This window comes from Miniopterus schreibersii (genome assembly GCF_964146895.1).
Source record: "Miniopterus schreibersii genome assembly, chromosome: 16".
Lineage (NCBI taxonomy): Eukaryota > Metazoa > Chordata > Mammalia > Chiroptera > Miniopteridae > Miniopterus > Miniopterus schreibersii.
Window position 1 is genome coordinate 32,614,580 of NC_138116.1, and position 21,749 is coordinate 32,636,328.

At 46.8% G+C, this 21,749-nt stretch overlaps 1 protein-coding gene across 3 annotated transcripts in view; it reads left to right on the forward strand.

Moving 5' to 3' along the window:
- RAP1GAP2 (RAP1 GTPase activating protein 2) overlaps positions 1–21,749 on the forward strand; it is a gene marked incomplete at its 5' end in the record, with an annotated part of 170,890 nt that overhangs the window by 121,986 nt on the left and 27,155 nt on the right. For all 3 annotated transcript variants that reach the window (XM_081161880.1, XM_081161879.1, XM_081161881.1), the window contains 6 exons: positions 6,640–6,718; positions 7,464–7,517; positions 10,042–10,125; positions 15,629–15,729; positions 17,970–18,099; positions 20,584–20,739. In XM_081161880.1, coding sequence (XP_081018006.1) covers positions 6,640–6,718; positions 7,464–7,517; positions 10,042–10,125; positions 15,629–15,729; positions 17,970–18,099; positions 20,584–20,739 — 604 coding nt within the window. The remainder of the gene's footprint in view (positions 1–6,639; positions 6,719–7,463; positions 7,518–10,041; positions 10,126–15,628; positions 15,730–17,969; positions 18,100–20,583; positions 20,740–21,749) is intronic.

Consider the following 21,749-nt stretch of genomic DNA (forward strand, 5'->3'; position numbering starts at 1 on the left):
GGTCTCAAGGTCACATAGACCATACCTTCCCCTGCCTGTCTCTGGCTGTGAGGACGACGGGTAGAAACAGTAGAGGTGGCTCATTTTGCAGAGACACAGCCCCACATCGTGCTGGGAGGGGGTTTGCCAGGACACTGCCTGGGGCTTGCATCTAATAGGGAAATGTAGATCCCAAAGCATCTGTGTATATGCTGGGTCCCCAAGATGGGGAGCACATCTTGGGGACCCAGCATATGGTCACAAGGGGAGCGCCGATTTACAGCTAAGCCAGGGGCCTCTCTGAGTTGTGACGGTCTCACGGCAGGAATGGAACCAGTTTGTTTGGTCTTTAGAACCTCCTTTGTACCAGGAACTGTGATAGGTGTTTGGGCGTCATTGATGACTGAGCCACGGTCCCTCACCCCTAAAGGCTGCGGTCTAGTGGGAGAGAAAAACAGAGGATTTCAGTGTGTGTCACAGGTGTTATTTTAGTGATGGGCACAGGAAGCTCTGGGAACACAGAGAGCCTGGGTCTTATTCTCTCTGTCCCCAGGCTGGTGGGGAAGCCAGGATGGCCATTGTGAAGGCTGAGGCTCGTGCTTAGCCTAGAGCTGTCAACCTGTCAGGCTCCCCATCCCTATTTGTTGAATCAATTGGAAGTCCTTGAAGGTATTTGGAAAAACAATAAGGTTTTTTTTTCTGCCCAAATTTTAGATAAATATGGGAGGGGACAGGGACACATAGCCCTGCTATGGGAGAGGTGGGTTGTTAGCACCCATTCGGTCTTGGTTTGCATTTTATTAAGAAAGGAAGCAGTTTGCCCTGGCCAGCGCGGTTCAGTGGTTAGAGCGTCGGCCCGCACACCCAGGGCTCTCAAGTTCGATCCCGGGCCCCTGCTTGGGGCACATGCGGAGGCGACCAATCAGTGTGTCTCTCTCACATTGATGCTTTTCTCCCTGTCTTCTTCCCTCCCTTCCACCCTCCGGAGGATTAACAAAAAGCAAAACAAAAGAAAGGAAGCAATTTAGCGCCTGGTTGCGGTTGTGGCTGGGGCGGAGCCAGCCCCCTTTTCAAGCGGGGCGTCTAGAGCAGCAGGCACAGTGGGGGCTCTGGGCACATGCCATCCCTCCCTGTGCTGCCTGTTGCCCCCCAACTCCTGGGGCCTAGTGGTAGGAAGAAAAAGAATTAAACATGGGCAAAGTTGACCCTCAGAAGCCAAGAGGCAAAATGTCACCATCGCGTGCTTTCTCTGTGCGAAGTCCTGGGAGGAGCCCGGGAAGCGGCACCCAGATGCGTCGGGCACTTCTCAGAGTTTCCTGAGGGGTGCTCGGGGAGCTGGCGACCATGGCTGCTAAGAGGAGGGGAAGTGTGACGTCACAGCTGAAGGGGCAGTGCGCTGGAGTTCGGGGGTCCCGATCGCCCACGAGGCCTCCTCCGGCCTTTCTCTTGTTTCGTTCTGAGGATCGTCCAAAAATCAAAGCAGAGCATCCCGGCCGGTCCATTGGCAATGCTGCAGAGAGGCCGGGGCAGATGCGGCGTCACACCCCTGCAGGTGACAAGCAGCCCTAGGGAAGGGAAGGCTACTGAGCTGAAGGAGAAATGGGGAAAGGAGATGCCCGCGTGCGAGCTGAGGGCGAGCCGAGCCCGGGCGGCGAGGCGGGGAGCTGCCGCGGCTGGAAAGTCAGGAAGCGCGCAGTCCATCGTGCGCTCGGAGCGATGGCAAGGCGAATTGAAAACCAGACATAAAAAATCGGCCCCGGGGCTTGGAAAAGCAAGAAGAAGAAGGCATCGGAGGAAATGATCATGACGAATAAGTTGGTTCTAGCACAGTCCTTTTTCTTGTCTCTAAAGCATTTAACCCCCCTGTACCCAGCTCACTCCTTTTAAAGAAAAAAAACTGAATTGTAAGGCCATGTAAGATTTGTTTGTAAACTGTACAGTGTGTTTTTTTGTGTGTATATAACTACCGGGTGTCTGTAGATAGCCTTGTCCTGGTGATATTTTCAGTAGCCCCTGCCCTTGCCTGGTGCAGTCTGGGGGCTGTTACTGGGGGCTGGAAATTTAAAGCAGGTCCTTGCTGGTGCCCAGCACAAATTAGTTATATATGGGGATGGTAGTTTTCATCTTAAGTCATCTCCGACACAGCTTATACAGAATAATTGTTCTGTTAACTGAATACCACTCTGTAATTGCAAAAAACAGTTGCAGCTGTTTTGTTGACATTCTGAATGCTTCCAAGTAAATACAATTTTTTTAATTAAGAAGAAGGGAGCAATCTTTTAAACTGAGGTTTACCTGGCTAAACATTTGCAAGGCAGGAAGAATCAGTTAAACCGCTGGAGTCAATTTTCTGAGGGAGCAATGCCGGAACCCTCATGTCCACCAAATAGGATTCTGAGGCAGGCGAACCTCTGTAAAGAAAATTACTTCCTTTCTAATAAAAATCAGACCCAGATGGGGTAGGACTTCTGAGTAAGATGACAGTTGAACATAAAGATACAACCTCTTCTTTCCTTACTATATCCTGTCTGAAATGCTGCGTCAGGACTGAAAAATAGAGGAAGATGCCAGGAATGTAACATACTGATTTTTTCCCTTTGTAATCTGTGGGACAGTTAGGGCTTTAATGTAGGTGATATTGAGAGTTAGACCCCAGTTCCCCTTCCTTGGAAAGAAGTATAATGTGGGACTGTGAAATTGGAGATTCTGGGGGAGTCCTGTACTCTTTAGCGGTGAAGGTGAGCCCTGGAGCAATTGGGGTTCCTTCAATGGAATCACTTTTGTTGTTTTGAGCTGACAGCTTTTGAAATCCTTGCCATGGGGAGCCCAAGGGCAAGCTCAAATGTGACTCTCCCGCATAGAAAGCCAGGGCATGGGGTGGCGGAGAGAAGCCCTATACCAGCTAGGAAGTGGGACAGTCCATGGTGTACTTGGAGTGACAGCAAGGCCAAATTGAAAACCAGACATAAAAAATTGGCCCCGTGGCTTAGTGGCTTTACCAGACACAAAGAAGAAATTATGCAGAGATGAAATTGCCCCTCTGGCAGTGACTCCTGTCCTAGCTTTTTCGTCATTCCTTGTAAGCTTCTGGATTATTTAATTGATGTCTTATAGCAACCAGTTTTGCAGCCTAAAATCTGAGAAGAATATTTTAACAGCCTCTGTATGTGCCGTGAGAGTAGCCAAGAGGAATCTACCCACAATTTGGAAACAAATAACAAGCCTGAGTAGATTCCTTCCTTTTGAAGTTTCAATGTGATGATGATGTAGGAGAAAAAGAAACTCATTACAAGTCAGTGAAAGAAAAGATTCTGCATTTAAAAAAGCATAACCTAGCATTCAGAAGGTAGGGAAATAATCGAGTTTTGGAAAGGATGTACTATAGAAAGCCAAGTAAAATTTAGGTATCTATTAACTTTGTATTTTCAACAAATTTCTGGAAAAAATAAACTGTATGAAAGAAAAGATAAAAAGGTAAAGTAAGGCAATAGAGTGAGATGAAAAGTTTGCTGGTTAAATTGAGGAAATAACATAAGAAAACTAAAAATGGCCCAAAAGAATTTTAAATGTTTTTACAAGCAGTAAAGAGCAAGATCTATTTTGTGGAAACTCCAGTGAGTAATATTGAGAACATGTTTAAGAAGATTTCACACAATTCAAAGGAAAACATAACTTTAAAATGATGAGCAGAATTATAATGAATATGGAGGATAGTGAGCGGGAATTAAATGTGGATAATTGATGTTCTTAAGCTGATTGAAGACTGAAATTGCAGATCAAAGTGACTCACCCAGTATTAGACAAAACCAATGAAAGGAAACTAGTAGCTGGACATATTTTGATGAAAATTTAATATTCCATGGATATAAAATCATTGGTAGAATGAAAACATTCCAAATAACCTGATCAGATCAATAACTATGTAATAAGTTGAAATGCTTGCAAAGAATTCTCTCTCCAAAAGTTTCTAGATCTACATGATTTGCAGGTAGTTACTTTAATCTCATAAGGAACAGATTTCCTGCTGTTTAAACGGTTCGAGAGGAAAGTTTTCCAATTAATTTAACAATGCTTAAAAGATTCTCATGAAAAACATTAGACCAATGAAACAAAAAAAGAAAGAAAAATAGGGGCCAATATTCCTTATGAATATAGAAGTAAAGATTCTAAATAAAATACCAATTCCAGCAACTCAAATCTAACCAGTCTATTAACAGAAACGTTCACTATAGCCAAGAGTTACTTTGGGAATGCAGAGATGGTTACCATTAGGAAATTCATTTACCCATTCAGTGTTTGCTTAACCAAGGCATAATGCATGTGAGGAGGAAGCTCTTGCTCCCTGGCTGTAGGAAGCACTCCATACACATTAGATAGTCATTCCTTGTACTATCCTCTCCTATGGACATGGATTATTGTAGGCTAGGGAGGGTGACCCGGAGATAGATGGTATGGAGAAATGAGAGAAGTTCAGAGGGGCTTGCTTGTGGAGTTGTATGTGTGTGTCTAGTACGTGTGAGCGTGTGCAAGGCTGAGCGGCCGTGCTGGAAAGGTAAGAAAGGCCTAAATCATGTATGAGCTCTGTCTAGGAACTTAGATTTTTATCCTGTGAGCAATAGGAGAGGTCCTGAAAGGAGAATGCCGTGATCAGACTTGCACTGTGGAATGAGCACTGGCCAGAGTAAGGAAGATGGCTTGGAGGGAAGGCAGAGCCAGCGAGCAGCAGAGCTTGCTGAGCCACCAAGACGCTGCCTTGATGAGTCAGGTGATGGTCACAGGTGATTGTCCAGGTCATCAGGTTGTATAATATGAACGGTGCCTCAAGAGCTGTGCTAACCAGTGGCCCTGATGGAGACTGAAACCAAGGTGTCTTGCACTGACGATAGAAAAAAAATGGGTAGAAAATTCCAAAATATCCATGGAAAGCTGACATTAAGAAACACATCAACAAATGAGAGATGGATTTAATGCCAATGAAATGCAAATAACGGTACTCTTTCAGAATGACAGATATATTCAAGATCCTCAAAATATAAAGAATGGCATTGATAAAAGGGATAATAAATTATATTATCAATGCCAGTGAACAGAAATGAAACAAGATAATCAATGCCAGTGAACAGAAATGAAACAAGAATGGATATACATGGGTATAAAAAGGAAACATACGGAATTATTGGAAATAAAAAAAATCTTTGTTGAAGTAAAAAAACCCTCAATACCTGGGATAAAATCTAGTCTAACATAATCTTTTTACAGTCAGAGTGAACCTGTGAATTGGAATTCATCAAGGAGTTCTTTAAGAGCATAGTACAGATGTGGAGATAAAGTATATGAAGGAGAAGCTAAGCTATGAGGCCAGCATTTGCCTTAAGGGAGTTCCAGAAGAAAAGGGGGGAGAAACCAGTGGAGAAGAAACATCCAGAGAGAGAACCGCTGATAATATCTCAGAACTGAAGAGAGAAGGCGCACTAGGGTGCTGAGCAAGATTTGAAAAACCGAAAGCTATCTACTTGAAAAGATGAATAGATAACCCCCTAGCGAGGACTGATGAAGGAAATCAGAGAAAGAACACAGATGGTATTACAGCAGCGAAGGAAGGGACACAACTGCAAAAGGAGATGAAGTCCTAAGACAGTCCCCAAACAACTTCATATCAATGCATTTGATGGGCAGTTTTATAGAAAGATACAAATGACCAAAATTGATCCAATAAAGAGTAGAAAGCCTAAATATTCATCATTAAATAACTGAATTGGAAGCCGAGATATCTCCCACAAAAAACAGCAGGCCCAGAGATTTCACGGATAAGTTCTAGCAAACCTTTAAGGAACAGAAAATCCCTAAGATATACGAAGTCTTTCAAATGATGAGAAGCTCCCCAGCAACTTAATGAGGCTGGAGTAACACCCTGATACCAATATCTGACTAGGGAAGCACAAGAAAAAAATAGGCCAGTGTTGTACTGAACATAGATGTGAAGCTAAAAAAAAATATTAACAAATTTAGCAGGAAATGAAAAAAATAATACATAAGCAAGTGGAATTTTACCCATGGCATGAAAAGATGCCTCAACAGAAATGTAATCCACCACGTTTACAGATTAAAAACCCTATAATTATCTCAGCAGATGCAGAAAAGCATTCGTAAAAATTCACCACTTTCATAATGTGCTAAATGAATCGGAACAGGGTAAATTTAGCCTTATGGTAAATCCCTTTATAAAGCAACTTTCATCCTATTTATATTTTGAGTAAATCCAGATTTTCAAATATTAGTTTCTTTTTATAAAGGTTTAATTGCGTGCGGAACCCAAATATATCCAGAAGCTGTGCCCAGGTCTTTGGGAGAACACAAAAACTCCACAAAGAAACCAAAAAATAATGCTGAACTTGAAGGTGACTATTTGCTTTTCCCATGTTTTGGGTTGGGACAGCTTTATGAGGCAGGTTCTTTAAGTATCCACCTCCTGTGGGGTACCTAAGTAGGATTTCATTTTCCCACCATTTGAGTGTGGTGCTCAACCCACGGGTTGGGTGAGATGAGGCAGATCTGACCCCGGGAGTCATGAAGCCAGTGTCCCTGCCTTGTGGTCTGGCGTGATCTCAGCCACCTTCCTCTCATTGACTCCACTTCTTGTGGACACTTCTGTTTTTGCAGGTCCAAAGTGAAGACAGTGCATGAACGGATCCCCTTGGCTGGACTGAACAAGTTGCCCAGCATCCCTCAGATTGCAAAGGTAAAAGCCAACCCCTGAGAGAAGGCGATTCTCCTTGAGCCCAGGGCCGGCCTCTGGGGTGGGGGTGCAGGCTTATCCTGGGTGGGCTTTACCCTTGGAGAGCGGAAGGCCACTGGACTCTTTGACCTTTAACTGCATGGATGGGGGTGGGGGAGGGCTGTTGGCAGACACCTCTGTCTTCCCGACACCCTCCCTCTCTCATCCTCACTGCTGAGGCTGCTCAGTATAATCCATGGTCTCTGCCCCCAAGTTCACAGCTAGTTCAGGAGACAAGAAATATGGAAAGACGGCTGGATATGGAGAGCAGGACTTCAGAGGAGGAAGGGGAAGGGCGGCCAGGGAGCCTCCACAGCAGAGGAGAGTTGGCTTTAGGGATGGCCAAGCTGTGGATCCACATGGAAGACCCCTTAGGGAAGGAGCACCAGCTGGCAGAGGGGCCTGTGTCACTGCTCTGGGATACTGGGAACTTGGAAACTGTGTCAGCCAAGTGGGATTAGAAGGATGGTCAGCTGAGTTGGGCTGGGCCCAAACTTAAGGAGAGGGAACGCTGGGCAGAATTGTGCCCAATATCTTCAGTTGTCCTCACTTCATCAGGAGACCCCAGAAGGTTAGTTGACTTTCCTGGCCACTCATTAGTGAGCAGCAGGGCCAAAATCCAACGCAGACCTCCTGACACTGCAGGTCTTGGCCGCCCATGTTCTTTCTCTAGTGGCCTCTGAGCTGTGATTTCTCTTTCCCTGCTCAGGCTTTCTGTGATGATGCAGTGGGACTGAAGTTCAGCCCTGTCCTGTACCCTAAGGTGAGACCATCACCCCTCCCCTTTCCCGGGGCTCCGCAGCTTGGCACAGAGGATTTGTACCCCAGGGGTTCTGTGGGAGCTTCTCTGCATCTTGGTGGGGTTTTGCTGCGTCTCTGTGAAAAGCCTGCACGTCTCCCTTCTCCCTGCCCACCCCTTCACAAACTGCTCCACTGGGAACCCACCGTGGCCACACCTGGGCCTCCGGCCTGCCTAAGTCGGTCCCCAGCTGTGTGGAAGCGGCAGAGGGATAGCAGTGTAGCGGCTTCTCCACCTCACGCTGGTCCTGCAGCCTGGAGGCCAGGGCTGGAGTGGGGAGTGTCCCGCCTCTAGCTGGGGTGTGGGGCTGGAGCAGGCCTGGTCAGCCACCATGGAGGAGTGAGGGGGGCAGAGGCAGAACCCCATTAAAAAACAGAAGGCCAGACTTTGGCTTCTCATTGCCAATGGAACAGCAGCTCTGAGGCCTTACAGGCCCCTGTTTGGCCCTGGTTAATAAACTGGCTGGTTCTCAGTTAACAGTTTCCTTAGAACTGTCCTAATCTTGACCACAGTTCTGATCTGGGCCCGGGGGTGGGAGAGGAGCATTAATAAGACAAGCCAACAGCCCACTCAAGAACAGTCCTGGCATGAGAGCACTTAAATCACCCACAGACAGTGAATTGCTTTAGATTGGCCACAGGAAGAAGCCCCGGGCACCCACTGCTGCCTCGTGAGCCCAGGGTCTGGAGAGAGAAGGGATGCAGGGCTGAGCTGCGGAGCCTGCGCTGGGGCCTGCGCCCGCTGTGGCAGCTGAGCTCCTGGGCTGGTTCAGTCCGTGCTCTGAGTCCCAGTTCTGACAGCCATGAACCACGAGGTGGGGAAGAGAGGCCCTTTCTTGGCTGGACACCCAGAACCTCCTGGAACAAACACCTTAAATGTTCAGGATTGGACAGGACACTCTGTTTACCCCTGTGCAGTGGCTGAGCTAATGACATGGTCCTCTCCTGCCCAGAGAAGGTGCCAGAGCCCTTCTCTCAGGCACTTCTTTCTAGCCCTCTGAGCATCTGTAGGCACTTTCCAGTAACGGGCTGCAGTCCACTGAACATTTTCTATCATTCAGACTGCCTTTCTTTTTGTAATTAAAGCTGAATTAGTGAGGTTTAACCAAACATTAAAACCCCATCATAAAGGCCTAACTTAACTACAAGTTGGGCAATTTTTGTTGTCAAATCATATCCGCCGAGAGAACCTAATGACGCTCATTTGCACAGCGCTCACTATGACTTGGAAAGCCTCCTGCTCTGGTAATGGAGCAGCAGCTGTATTTTCATGTTTCTGTATTTGAAGGACTGCTTAGTCCGGCTGGGATGTTCATCTGGCTGGGATGTGTGTGTGTTTTTAAAACTCACAGAGTTTAGAACGTTCCTTGGAAGGTCTCCATGGCTGGGTGCCTCTTCCCCGGCAGGGCAGCTGCTCTGCTCCTTTGACTCATCCCGGAGCGAGTGGGTGGTTCCCTCCAGGGTCGGCCAGCGGTGCTCTTCCAGGGGGAGCTGACAAGTGGCCATTTCCTCAGGCAGCTGAGAGCCTCCCAGAGAGATGTCATGGGTGGCAGCCTAACATGGGCTACATGTTGCCACCAACAAGCCGTGCCTGGTTTGTTTCTCCCATAGCAAAATATGAGGTTAGATCCCCTCTTTTTATTACAAAGAATATCCCAATAGCATCCAAATCTTCTTCTCTTTCCCACTGAGCTGTTTCCACTCAAATATTTCTGAGGGTTACATAGATGATGATGATGATGATGATAGCTGCTCTGTGCTCAGCACTTTATGTGCCTGAGCTCGTTGAATCTTCGCAACCACACATCTCCATTTCACGGATGAGGAAACTGAGGCCCAGGGAAGTTAAGTGGCTCACTCAAAGCTATACAGGTAAACGCAGCAGATTCAAAATTACAGTTTAGTGTTTCTGATCCTCAGAGACCAACTCTTTGAAGCCCAATAGAAAATTAGATAGAACTAGTGGCTATGGTTTTTTGCCCTGTGCATATTGCATTAGGGTATGTTCCTCCTAATAATGGTCTCCTTTTAGGCCTCTCCTTTATAGGTAAGGGGGATTAAAATTCGGGCAGGTGAAATGCCTCGTCAAAATCATATTGCTGATTAGAGGTGGAATTAGAGCGAGTGTCATCTTCGTTTACCAGCTTTGGGGGCCTGGCTTTACTTTTTACACTGTGGGTAAAACATGGGTAAAGTCAGTTCCCTGAGTCCTGCTGGGCTCCCTGTGTGCCCAAGCCTTGACTGGCACATTTGGATGGGAAAGGAATGAGTGATCCAGAGGTGTGACCATTAGGGACGCTCAGGGGTTGAGACCTATCTAAGACCTTTGGAGTTGCATCCTGACCACCTACTTCTGACCTCACCCTTTCTCTCTTCTACGTGTGTGGGTGTCTCCTGTCAGGGGCACACTCTCCACTGATATGGGTGCTTCCCCTTCCATTTCCCTCCAGGTTGATAAACAATCTGATTTTTCCTCCCGCATTTTCCAGGCCTCCCACATGATTGTGTCCTATGATGAGCATGATGTCAAGAACACATTCAAATTTGGGGTCATTTATCAAAAAGCCAGGCAGGTAAGCACCACAAATCCCTACTGGTCACTATGTCCTGTGGTTTCTCACTGGGGACTCTTTTTTTCCTTTCCCCAAGTACAGAAGCCCTGTACTAGGTTCTTAACCCTTTGTGGTCGTTTGTCTACTCTCAGCCACCAAAGCTTTTTTACCGTTCCAGTCGTATGTCTGCTCTCAGCCACCACTGCAAGGAACCGTACGAATCTCAACTCTATTCATTCATGTATCAGTTCATAATTTCTCTGAAAGCTCTTAATTCCGACCAGTACAACACCCATGTCCAAATTTAATACGACCGCAAAGGGCTAGATATTCTGAATGCAACGATTTCATGTATGAGCTAGACTGGAGGTGGCCGACTTGTCAAGGTATGCTGCACCTCACACAGAGGCTTGCAAAGCCTTTAAGTGGCAATGTAGTTTTCCATACAGTAAATTCTAATTCTTCCTGGTTACCTCAGCTTGTCGTTATCTATAGACTGTTGGTCACAAGGAAATTCAGACTGGGTAGAGGGACTGGATTAGCCCAAGCTGCTCTCTTTGCCTGCCATCCTCCCGCCTGGGAATAGCTTTTTCTCCCCAGACATCAGTAGTGTGGGAGCCAATTGTGTACATTTCTTCCTAAATCTGTATTCAGCGATGTCATGTTTTTATAGCTGGAATTCAGCCGTGGCGGAAGTATTTGCACCATGGTAATTGGCAAACACCAGGGTTTCTGTTTCCCAGTTTGGGAAGCTGGTTGTTAAAAAATTTACCCAAACACCACTGCTCCCTCTCCTCTGTCTCTTTTAGCGCTTACATGATGCTTTGGAGTTAGTTACGAGTAATATTTCTCAAAGTGTGTTCCATGAGACACTTAGTCTGGTGAAGTACTCTGCGAACAAATGTTGTGGAGGGGGTTTTGTTGTATAGAATCATTTTAAAGGTTCTAGGAACCCCAAGGTAAAGGACTCTTGATAATTTTGTTGAATATTTATTAACATCCTGAGAAGTAGCCTGCAGAACGCGCTGATGTTTGCTCACCTAGCTTTTTTTGTTTTTGTTAATCCTTACCTGAGGATATTTTTTTCCATTGCTTTTCAGAGAGAATGGAAGAGAGGAAAGGGGAGAGAGAAAGAGAGAGAGAGAAACATTAATGTGAGAGAGAAACATCGACTGGTTGCCTCGTGCACTCTCCCCAATGAGGGGTGGGGAGTGAACCTGAAACCAAGGTACCTGCCCTTGACTGGGAATCAAACCCACAACCCTTTGGTGCGGAAGCCACCGCTCTCACCACTGAGCCACATCGGCCAGGGCTCCTCACCTAGCTTTTATGAAAGAAGGTTCCACTCTCATTTTATCTTTGTATCGTTCAGGATCCTAGCATGGTGACTTTGTATAAATACACTCGTAATTTTTTGTTACGTGAATTAATAAATGAATAAAAGTTTTGGCCCTGCTAATGGTAGGCCGACAGTACCTTTCACTATTATCTGTGGGTTGTTTTTTTTCATGTGTGTCTGGCTACATAATAGCTGACTTCCTTGTCTGAAGATATTAGACCACAAGAGACATGTGTTCACTTCAAAACACTCTAATTAAGTGAAGAGGTTAGGAGCTGAAAGACCAACACAGATGAATCATAATTTAAGGGAGATTATTCAGGTAGCCGCTCTGATTGTTTTCACATATTGCATTTTTATTTTGTACAGCTCTGCTAATCTAACCTACCTGATTAAAGCTCTTTGCTTGTGAAATTTACCAAAGCAGTTCTCATAAGGTGATTACAGTCCAGTGTTCCAGCAAAGTTACAATTACCGAACATTAACCATCCACCTCCGAGAAGGCATCTGTCTGTTATTTACATACCTGATGCTGCTGAGGCAAGGTGGGGGCTCACAGGGAGAGAAGTCTTTTTAAAAAAAACACACAACTCGGCAGATTGTTGTTTTGCAAACCTACAGCCTGGGGACATTTAATATGAACCTTTGTTGCATAAAAGCCCTGTGCTGGTTTTAGGATATAAATAAGCCCCATCTAACTCTTCTGTTTGTCAGACACTGTCCTAAGCATTGTGGGGGATATAAGTGATGACTAAGATCCCCTCTCTGAGTGCATGGTCAAGCTCAATGCCAGTGCAAAAATAAAGATAATGCTAATACCAGGCTGGGTGTAAATCTGGAGAGAGCAGGAGCTGGATTGTTTTCCCAGTAGAAGATGTATGTTGCCTGGAGGTAGTTCTCCCAGGCCTCATGACCTGGGGTAAATAGGATGTTGGGCTGGGGCCAGGATGCCTTCCTGTCATGCTGGGGAACTTTTCTGTGCAGGGCTAGATGGTAAATATTTTAGACTTCATGGGCTATACTGTCTCTGTTGCAGCCACTCAACCCTGCCTCTGTAGTGCAAAAGCAGCCAAAGACAATATGTAAATGATTGGCCTGATTGTGTTCCAATACAACTTTATTTATTAAAAACAAGCAGCAGGCCAGACTTGGCCCACAGGCTATAGCTTGCAGGCCTCTCCTAGAGAGCGGTGTGTCCCAAACTTCAGACATTCACAGACCATTTCCAGTATCTGTATCATACCGTTTGTTCCACTGTATGGCACTGTTACAGTTTTTATCACACCTCTGCTCTAAACTGCTTAATATTTTCTTTAAGTTTTTTTTTCCAACTTAAATGCATTTATTTTTAAAGGAAAATTTATATTGGTACTCTGATTGGAAAATTGGTATCGTTTATATGAAACAAAGGTAATTCTAAACAGAAATACTATAAAAAATATAAATTACTGAAATCTAACTAGATTCTGTTACCTGTTGAAGGCTTGGAGCCTCAGGTCTGCTCTCTTTTGTTTAATGTAGGCATTAAAGAGGTGTTAAAGAATCACTATTGGAGACTTTCTTCTTGAAGTGGTTGTACAGACTGTATTTGTGTCATCTGAGGCTGCTCATGGCCATCTGTGGATGTTTGCCAAACCCTCAACTGTTTGCAGACCCTGCCACTGTGGGCAGAGCCTGTCAGTAGGCAGAGCCACTTTGTGTTTTAAGCCAGTTACAACTGTAGAGCTCACTCCTGTTCTCAGCTTTGCTTTCTATTTAAAAAAAGATTATTAAACTTTTACGTTTTAGATATTTGTATATTTACATGCAGTTGGAAGAAATAATATAGAGACCTGTGTGCCCTTTACCCAGTTTCCCCCACAGGTAATGTCTTATAAAATATAGTGCAATATCACAGCCATGCAATCCATGGTCTTATCCCAATTTCCCCAATTTTATATGTACTCATCTGGAGCGTGTATATGTGTGTGTGTGTGTATGTGTGTGTGTGTATCTCATTGTATATAATTATCACATGTTTAGGTTACAGTCAAGGTACAGAATTTCATCACCCTTTTTGCTTTTAGGATATCTTGTGTTGCCTTTTTGTCACCATGCTAACCTCCCTTCTGCCTCTGTACTCCCTTCCCCCTCCCGTCTTTAACCCCTGGCAAGTATTAATCTGTTCTCCAATTTCTAAAATTTTGTCCTTTCAAAAGGGTTTTCTAAATTGCATCATGCAGTATATAAAATGTTGGGATTGGCTTTTTTCCACTTGGTGAAATGCATCCAAGTGCTGGAGTATGTTACTAATTCCTTCCTTTTTCTGGCTGAGTAGTATTCCACGGCGTGGGTGTACCACAGTCTGTTTAACCATTCGCTCATTGACGGAGAGCCGGATTGTTTCCAGTATTTGGCTGTTATGAATAAAGCTGCTTTGAACATTTGCAGACAGGTTTTTGTGTGAACATAAGTTTTTATTTCTGTGGGATAAATGCCCCAGAGGTACAATCACCGGCTTATATGGTAACTGTATGTTTAGTTATGTAAGAAACTGCCAAACTGTGTTGCAGGGTGGTTGTTCCCTTTTACGTTCCTACCAGCAACGTTTGATTGACCCAGACCAAATCCTTGCCAGCATTGGGTGTTGTCGCTATTTTTTTTTTTTTTAGCCATTCTGATAGATGTGTAAGGATATCTTTTATTATTATTTTAATTTGCATTTCTCTAATGGCTAATGATGTTGAACATCCTTTCATGTGCTTATTTGCCATCTATATAACCTCTTGGGTGAAATGATTATTCTTGTCTTTTGACTATTTTCTTTTTTTTATTAGCATAGTAATAGAAACTTTAAACTGAAAGTTAATCACAATGGATCCTAATCCTTAAAATAGATAGCAGAAGATGCTATTTACAATCACAGTCTTCTCTATCTCTGTACAGTACAGAAAGATAACAAGAGAAAGAAACTAGATTAAGAAGGCTGACTGTTGACTATTTTCTAATTGGATTATTTTTTACTGTTAAAAAAATTTAGAACAGCTTTATTGAGGTATAACTCACGTACCATACAATTCACAGTGCTATGTGGATTATATCTAAATAAAGTGTACAATTCAGGGGTTTGTTGTATAGTCACAGAATTACCCAACTCTCACCACTATCTCACTCCAGAACGTTTTCGTTGCCCCGAAAAGAAACTCTAGATTCATTAGCAGCCATTCTCCGTCACCGTCACCACTCTCTCTAGCTCCTCTTAACCACAAATCGACTTTCTGTCTCCGTGGGTTTTCCTGGTCTGGGCATCTCATTTAAGTGGAATCATAATATGTGGCCTTTTGGGTCTGGTGCCTTTCACTTAGCATAATGTTTTCAAGATTCTTGTAGCAGGAGTCAGCACTTTATTTCTCCATTGTACGGATAGACCCCGTTTTATTTTTTCATTGTCAGCTGATGAACTTTTCAGTTGTTTCCATTTTGGGGCTTTTATGAAGGATGCTGCTGTTAACATCCGAGTGCACGTTTTTGTGTGGACTTATGTTTTTATTTCTCTAGGCTATATTCTTAGGAGTGGAATTGCTGGTCTTATGGTAACCCTGTGTTTAGCCTTTCGAGGAACTGCCAGACTGTTTTCCAAAGCATCTGCCCCATTACACATCCCCACCAGCAGCATATGTGGATTCTGATTTTTCGCATCTTCACCAGCACTTGTCTTTCTTCTTGATTCTGGCCATCAGTGCGTGTAAAGTGGTATCTCATTGTGGTTTGGATTGCTATTGAGTTTTAAGAGTTCTTTATATAGTCCAGTTAGGAGTCGTTAGTCAGAAGTCCAATGATCAATTTTTCACTTATGGGTTGGTTTTTGGCATCATGTCCAAGAACTCTGCTTCAGCTTTGCTTTTTGGTGCATGGGACGATGCTTAACCAACTGCGCTATGCCGGCCAGGGCTTTTTAACTTTGCTTTTTGTACTGACCAGCAGCTTTTGTTTGAAGAGCAAGACCTCATTAACCAGCCCACCCCAAATCCAGGTCTGTGAATGAGCCTCAGTGCTCCCTCCAGGCGAGGATGGAAGCACTGGATGGTGATTGTGGTGGAGGAGGGGGGAGAGAGAAAGGGGCCAGGTAACTGGACAACCACATTCCTTCCCTGGGCACCAAGAAGGCTCTTTCTAACTCTTGCCCCTGGCCTGTTTCTCTTCCAGACCCTGGAGGAGGAGCTGTTTGGGAACAATGAGGAGAGCCCAGCTTTCAGGGAGTTCTTGGACCTTCTGGGGGACACGATCACCCTGCAGGACTTCAAAGGGTAGGTTTTAGCCAAGTGATGGCTCCGGCCCCATGGATGACTTGGAGGAAGGGTGAGGGCAGACAGCTGAGTTTCAGGGAGGGGACGTGGGAGTTAAACACACACACTAGAAACACAGGGTTGTTTTTCAGCAAACGATCAACACTCCTCCCTAAGGGAGCGGTGCTCCAAGGGATAACCCAGGAGGGCAGGTTGTCTGAAAGGCATTGACGTCCGGCCTTAGGATGCACGTTGAAACCGCTCCACCTCAGACGTGCCTTCCTAATTATACTTGGCTCAGACTGAGAATGAAACGAATCCACCTTCCCTGTCACTCACCTGCCAGCATTCAGGAAAGAGGGCCCTGTGCTGTTTGGGGGAAATGACCCATTTTAGATAATACACTGGCAGGAATCTATACAACAGTCTGTGGTTCTCTAAGTGGATAGAAAGAATATTGGAGCTGTTGCTTGGAAAACTCTGGCCTTTGATTTTCCTTGGCAAAGGCAACATTTGGGAAGGGCCTTCAGAGCCGGCCCGACCTGTGTGCTTCGTGGCCGGCACATGACGGAGCCCAGACTTCCCCACTCCAGCAGCCGAGTTAACAGGATCTCCTAGCGCGCGTGAAAACCCCCAGCTCCGTGCCCGCCGGGTAGCAGGTGCTCAGGGATCCCTTTCTCCCGCTGCTCCCTTCTCTCCTCTTCCTCCACCTCTTTCCCTCTGTCTTCCTTTCCTTCAAGGTCATTACTGCTGTCCAGAGTCAGTCACACACGGGTTACAGTTCCACCTCCGCCACTTATTAGCTCTACAACTTTGAACAAGTGACTTAACCTCTGCGAGCCTCAGTTTCCTCATCTGTGAAAGGGAGATAAAGATAGTACTGACCCCACAGGCTGCTGGGGGTTAAAATAGACAATCCTGTGAAGCACTTACGCGGGTGCTGTGCACAGAGGAAGCCCTGGTGGTCGTTGTTGTTACTGTTGTTATAGGGCCTCCATTGCCTCTGAGATGCCATCCTTGGGAGATGCGTCCTGATTTCACAGATACTAAAATGTGAAAATAATGTCTTAGAATAAACGGAATAAGTATATGAAAACCGGGAAGGACCCTAGAGATCATGTCAGCCTATCCCTTTATTTTATAGAGAAAGGAAACTGGGGCCTAGAGAGATGAAGTGAAATGCCAAGGTCATGTGCTGACGGGCGCAGAAGCAGGTCTAGGACCCGGAGTGCCTGACTCCCAGCCCAGGGTGCTTTCTGCCAGCCCAGGCTGAGCACATTTTCTGGGTCGTATTACAGCGCCTGGGGGGACTGATGCCCAGGGTCTATTTTATCTCATTTTCTTAAAGGAACCTGCATTCTCTTCTTCATGCTGAAGGATATCCATGGCTAGCAGCACCATTTCCATAAAGAAAGAAGGGACAGCTCCCAGAAGGCCACTCAGTCCCTTAGTTTCTTTCCTGCCTGTGAGGAGGAGATAGCCCGAGAAGGGGCCTCAGATACCTCCAGGCTGGGTGCTGCCGAAGTTGGGTCCCCAACATCAGACACCCACCTGGGCAGGAATCAGGCATCTGTCACCTCTTCAGGTGGACTTTGGCTGCTCCTGTGGGGCTCCCCACCATCCAGCAGGATGGCCGATTGCCCTGGCTCTGGGCTGAGGACATGGACATGGCCTTGCAGAGAGCAAAGGCTTGTCCCCAGCCTTGGGGGCTGCTGGCACCCGGACAGCATTTGTGTGGGATTGTGGGTGGATGATCTCCCTTCCCACACGGCCCTATGGTATGGAGAGGACACAGCCAAAGCTAGAAATGGAGGTTCTGCATTTGTCTTTTTTAAAAAAAATACGTTGTTACTGATTTTTAGAGAGAGGAAGGGAGAGGGATAGAGAGATCGAGGAACATCATCAATTGGCTGCCTCCTGCATTCCCCCTACTGGGGATGGAGACTGCAACCCGGACATGTGACCTGACTGGGAATTGATCCAGTAACTTCTTGGTTCATAGGTCAGTGCTCAACCCCAGAGCCACACCGGCCAGGTTGCCTTTGTTTTTTCAATATGGTTTGTGGTAGAGCACCAGGGCCCGTCTGCTCAGAAGGGCAGATCTACTTGCTATCCCCGAGTCACAGTCTCTTGGCCCTCAACTCTCCAAGGCCCCTCGTTCCTTCACCGACGCGTGTGCTCGTAGGGAAGGTGGCACCAGGTTGCCCACTAACCCCACTCTCTCTGTGGCACTTGCCCTGTTTTTTTTTTTTTACTGACAGTTTCCGAGGAGGCCTGGATGTGACCCACGGACAGACGGGGCTGGAGTCAGTGTACACGATATTTCGGGACAGGGAGATCATGTTTCACGTCTCCACAAAGCTGCCGTTTACCGAGGGAGACGCCCAGCAGGTAACCTGGGCCGGGAGGGCGCTGGAGCCTGGGGCGCGCGAGGTGAGAGCCCGCTTCTGGTCCATCTGCCTGAGAGGCTGGCCGCCCTCCTTCATAAAGAAGAGGCCGGTCTGTTCAGCTTCTCTTCAAAGCCTGTTCTATCGCATTATCTCACCAAGGCCTCGGGGCAGTGCTGCTGACGTGGGGCGGGACAGCAGGGCTGTGGTTATCCCACTTTGACCAGGGGGAACTACAGCTCAGCGTGGTTGAAAGGCTAGTTCTCAGTGGCTTGTGGCACGGCTGGGAGCAGAGCCCAGGTGCCCTGATTGTGTAGGGTGGTGGTGAAGAGTTCGCGATGGGGTCCACAGATGGCAGCTTGACACCAGCTCTGCATGTAGGGTATGTGATTCCGGGCAAGTGGTTAACCCTGTGGCCTCATTTTTCTCATCTGTATAATGGGGATAGCACTGTGCATGTCAGAGCGTTGTTGTGGGGATCACATATGGTTCTGAATGTAGGGCTCAGTATGGTGCTTGGCGTATGGCAGACCTCCTCCCTAACAGCTGTTCAGTATCCAGGCCCCTAGGCTTTTGCCCCCCTTCCCACCCCATCGAGGTAAAGCTGGTTATTGCACGAGACAGCCCCCCGCCCCAGCTTTTCTTCTTTCACATCCTCATCTCATGCCACACCTGTCCATGGGCAGGAATTCAGCCTCCCACCCTCAGCTGGGAAACCTGGACGAGACCTCCACTCCCAGAGTTTTCCTGCTCGCTCTGTCATCTGCTGCTTCTGATGGTTGCGTGTCCCCAGGGAGGGCCTGGCTTTTTTTCTTGTTGAGCCCCCAAACCAGCAGCTGATCCCTGGCTGTTGTACCATTTGCCTGGCTCCACTCTTTGTGCCTCTTCAGTCTCTAGGGTAGTAAGCAAGGAAGGTAGGCCTTTCACCAGACGCCGGCCCATCCGCTTCTGAACGGGGAACTGGGGAGGGAGCACAGATGTAATATTGTAAACATAGTGCTCGGCTTTGGAAAAAAAAGAAATTGGCAAATGAGACTGTGATTTGGCTCTAAAATAACTACTGAGTGTTCCAGAAACAAATGGGAGCCGGATTCCTTTGTATCCAAAGTAGGTTTTCTCTCAGTGTTTCACCTTCAGTGTCTGTCCCCTCATGGCCCCCTCCCCCTGCCCCGCCTGCGGCTGAGGGCTGTTCTCTTTCAGTCTCACCTGTGTTAAGTGGGAACTATTTCGAGATTGGCTGTTGGCAAGGACTGAATAAATATTATTTTTCTATTCCCAAGAATGGGATGATGTGTGTGGAATAAGTGAGACAATTTGTGTAAAAGTGCCCAGCACCAGGCTCAGCGTATAGCAGGTGCTCAGTAAACAAGAAACTCAAAGTGAAGAAAGGGCTTGCATGCAGAAGGTGCTTAATAAAGGAACAAATGGGTAGGTAAGCACTGAGCCAGGACTTGGTGTACAGGAGGGCCTTAACATTTGAAACTGTGCATGTGAACAGCCCAGCATGGCTCCTGACACACAGTAGGTGCTTGGTGCTTGAGATCGCCTGTGAGAGCACCTGGCACAGTGTGGAGTACTGAATCGGGGCTGGATTTCTCTCTCTCCCACGACCTCTGCCAAGCCATGTGGCCCATGCTTCTCTAAGCTGGGCTTTTCTCCCCTCTGGTATAGAATGATCTGGCCCCTCATGCCTGCTCATCCACATTTCCATCAAGTGTCCCCCCCATCTCCTCTTCCAGGAAGCCTTCTCACATTACCATCAGGCCTCTGACTTAGTAGCTCTCTTTACTGTCCCCTGCACCCCACAGTGGCAGGCATTTGTGTGCAGGAGCCGATTTACCACTTGCTAGCTGGTGGCTTTGTTCCTGTTCTCAGGTAGCTTCACCTGTATTTATGTTTTTCCTGGCTCAATTACAGGCTCTACCAGGGCAAAACCTGGGCCTCAACTTTTTTTTTTTTAAATCCTCTCCCCAGGATATTTTTTCCATTGCTTTTCAAAGAGAGTGGAAGGGAGAGAGAGAGAGAAAGAGAGAAAGATCGGTGTGAGAGAGACACATTGATTGGTTGCCTCCCTCGCTCCCCCTGACCGGGGCTGGGGACTGAGCCTGCAACTGAGGTACGTTCCCATGGCCAGAATCGAACCCAGAACCCCTCAGTGCGAGGGCGGACGCTCTAACCACTGGGCAAAAACAGCCAGGGCTGGGCCTCAACTTTTAACTCTTCTCCCTGAGTCCCGAGTCAGAGCTCTACAGATGATAGAGCTCAGTGAGGTGCTTGCTAGCCTCTACCTAACAACTTGGGCAACTTCCCCATTTTTTCCTCTTTGATGGCTTCTAAAGATGAAAATGAAAAGCTCCCTGGAGGGCTAGGTCTCTGAGTTCCAGGATTTAGGTATAAAGATAGACTAATGAGGAATTTCCTGTATAGATCTGTTCTGCTTTCAGGATGTTCCCAACTGGCTTATAACAATGGAACACTTTTTGTTTAGCTCCAGAGAAAGAGACACATTGGGAATGACATTGTGGCCATCATTTTCCAAGAAGAAAACACACCGTTTGTCCCAGATATGATTGCCTCCAACTTCTTACATGCCTACATCGTGGTGCAGGTTGAAAGCCCGGGCACAGAGACCCCATCCTACAAGGTAAGGAGAAAGTCTCATTGGAGGAAGCAGTGGCCCAGGCATCTCACCACTCTGTGGGTTCAGCAATATCAGGAAACACCAGTTCTCAGTGGTCCCTTGGGCTGTTCTCCAAGATGTCTCTCCTGGCTTTGGTGTGATTGATTTTCCACAGCTCTCAGGTTTCTGGGATTTGGGGGCTAGACTCTTGGTGTAGAGCACCCTCTGAGGTCATCTCACCCATCTGCTTCCCTCCAGGCTCAGTGGGGTCTAACTCAAGGGCTGAGAAGCCCGGATGCTCCTATTTGGAATCTGGCAATTCCATTTTCTAGCGTAAGGCGGAACTGGAGGGGGGAAGGGAAAAGTAGAGAGGACTGTCAGGAAAGGGAAAGAGGGTGGTAAACGAAGGAAAGAAAGAGAGAGAGGTGTCTTTGGTGAGAAGGGTGGAGAGCAGGGCCCTGGTAGACCCTGGCCACTGGGTGGCCTCTGGTTTAGCTGCTCTGGAATAAATGGTCGATCTTAATTTGAAGACGCCCAAGGGGCAGGATTGTGAGTGTTTGGGTCTCAGCCTCCTGACCAATAAGCAGTCTTTCAGACTAGCTTCAAATCCTCCTGCAGGGGAGCCCGGCACCTCAGCGGCCCTCACCCTGCCCGCTCCTGATGCTGAATCACTGACTCTCCCCTTCCCCCAACCCCTGGGGCAGCAGTTTCTCTATGTCACAGTGGTGTTGGAAGGCATGAGACCCAAGGGAGATAGGCTGAAGCAGGGTTTCTAAGGTGGATGTTACGTAGTCTTTGAATCCCCTGCAGATGCGTGCAAAATGTGTTTATGTGCTGCTTTGCATTTTCTAGGGAAAGAGGCCATAGCTCAGGTTCTCAGAGGGCCGCCTGCTCCCCACTATGTTAGGAACCACTGTTACAGGGAGAGGGAAAAAGTCTGTCATTGCTGATGGAGACGCCGAGGCCTGAAAATATTTCCTGTGTAATAACTTGGGCCAATGCTTGTTCTGGGGGTTTACGGAGCCCTAACGCTT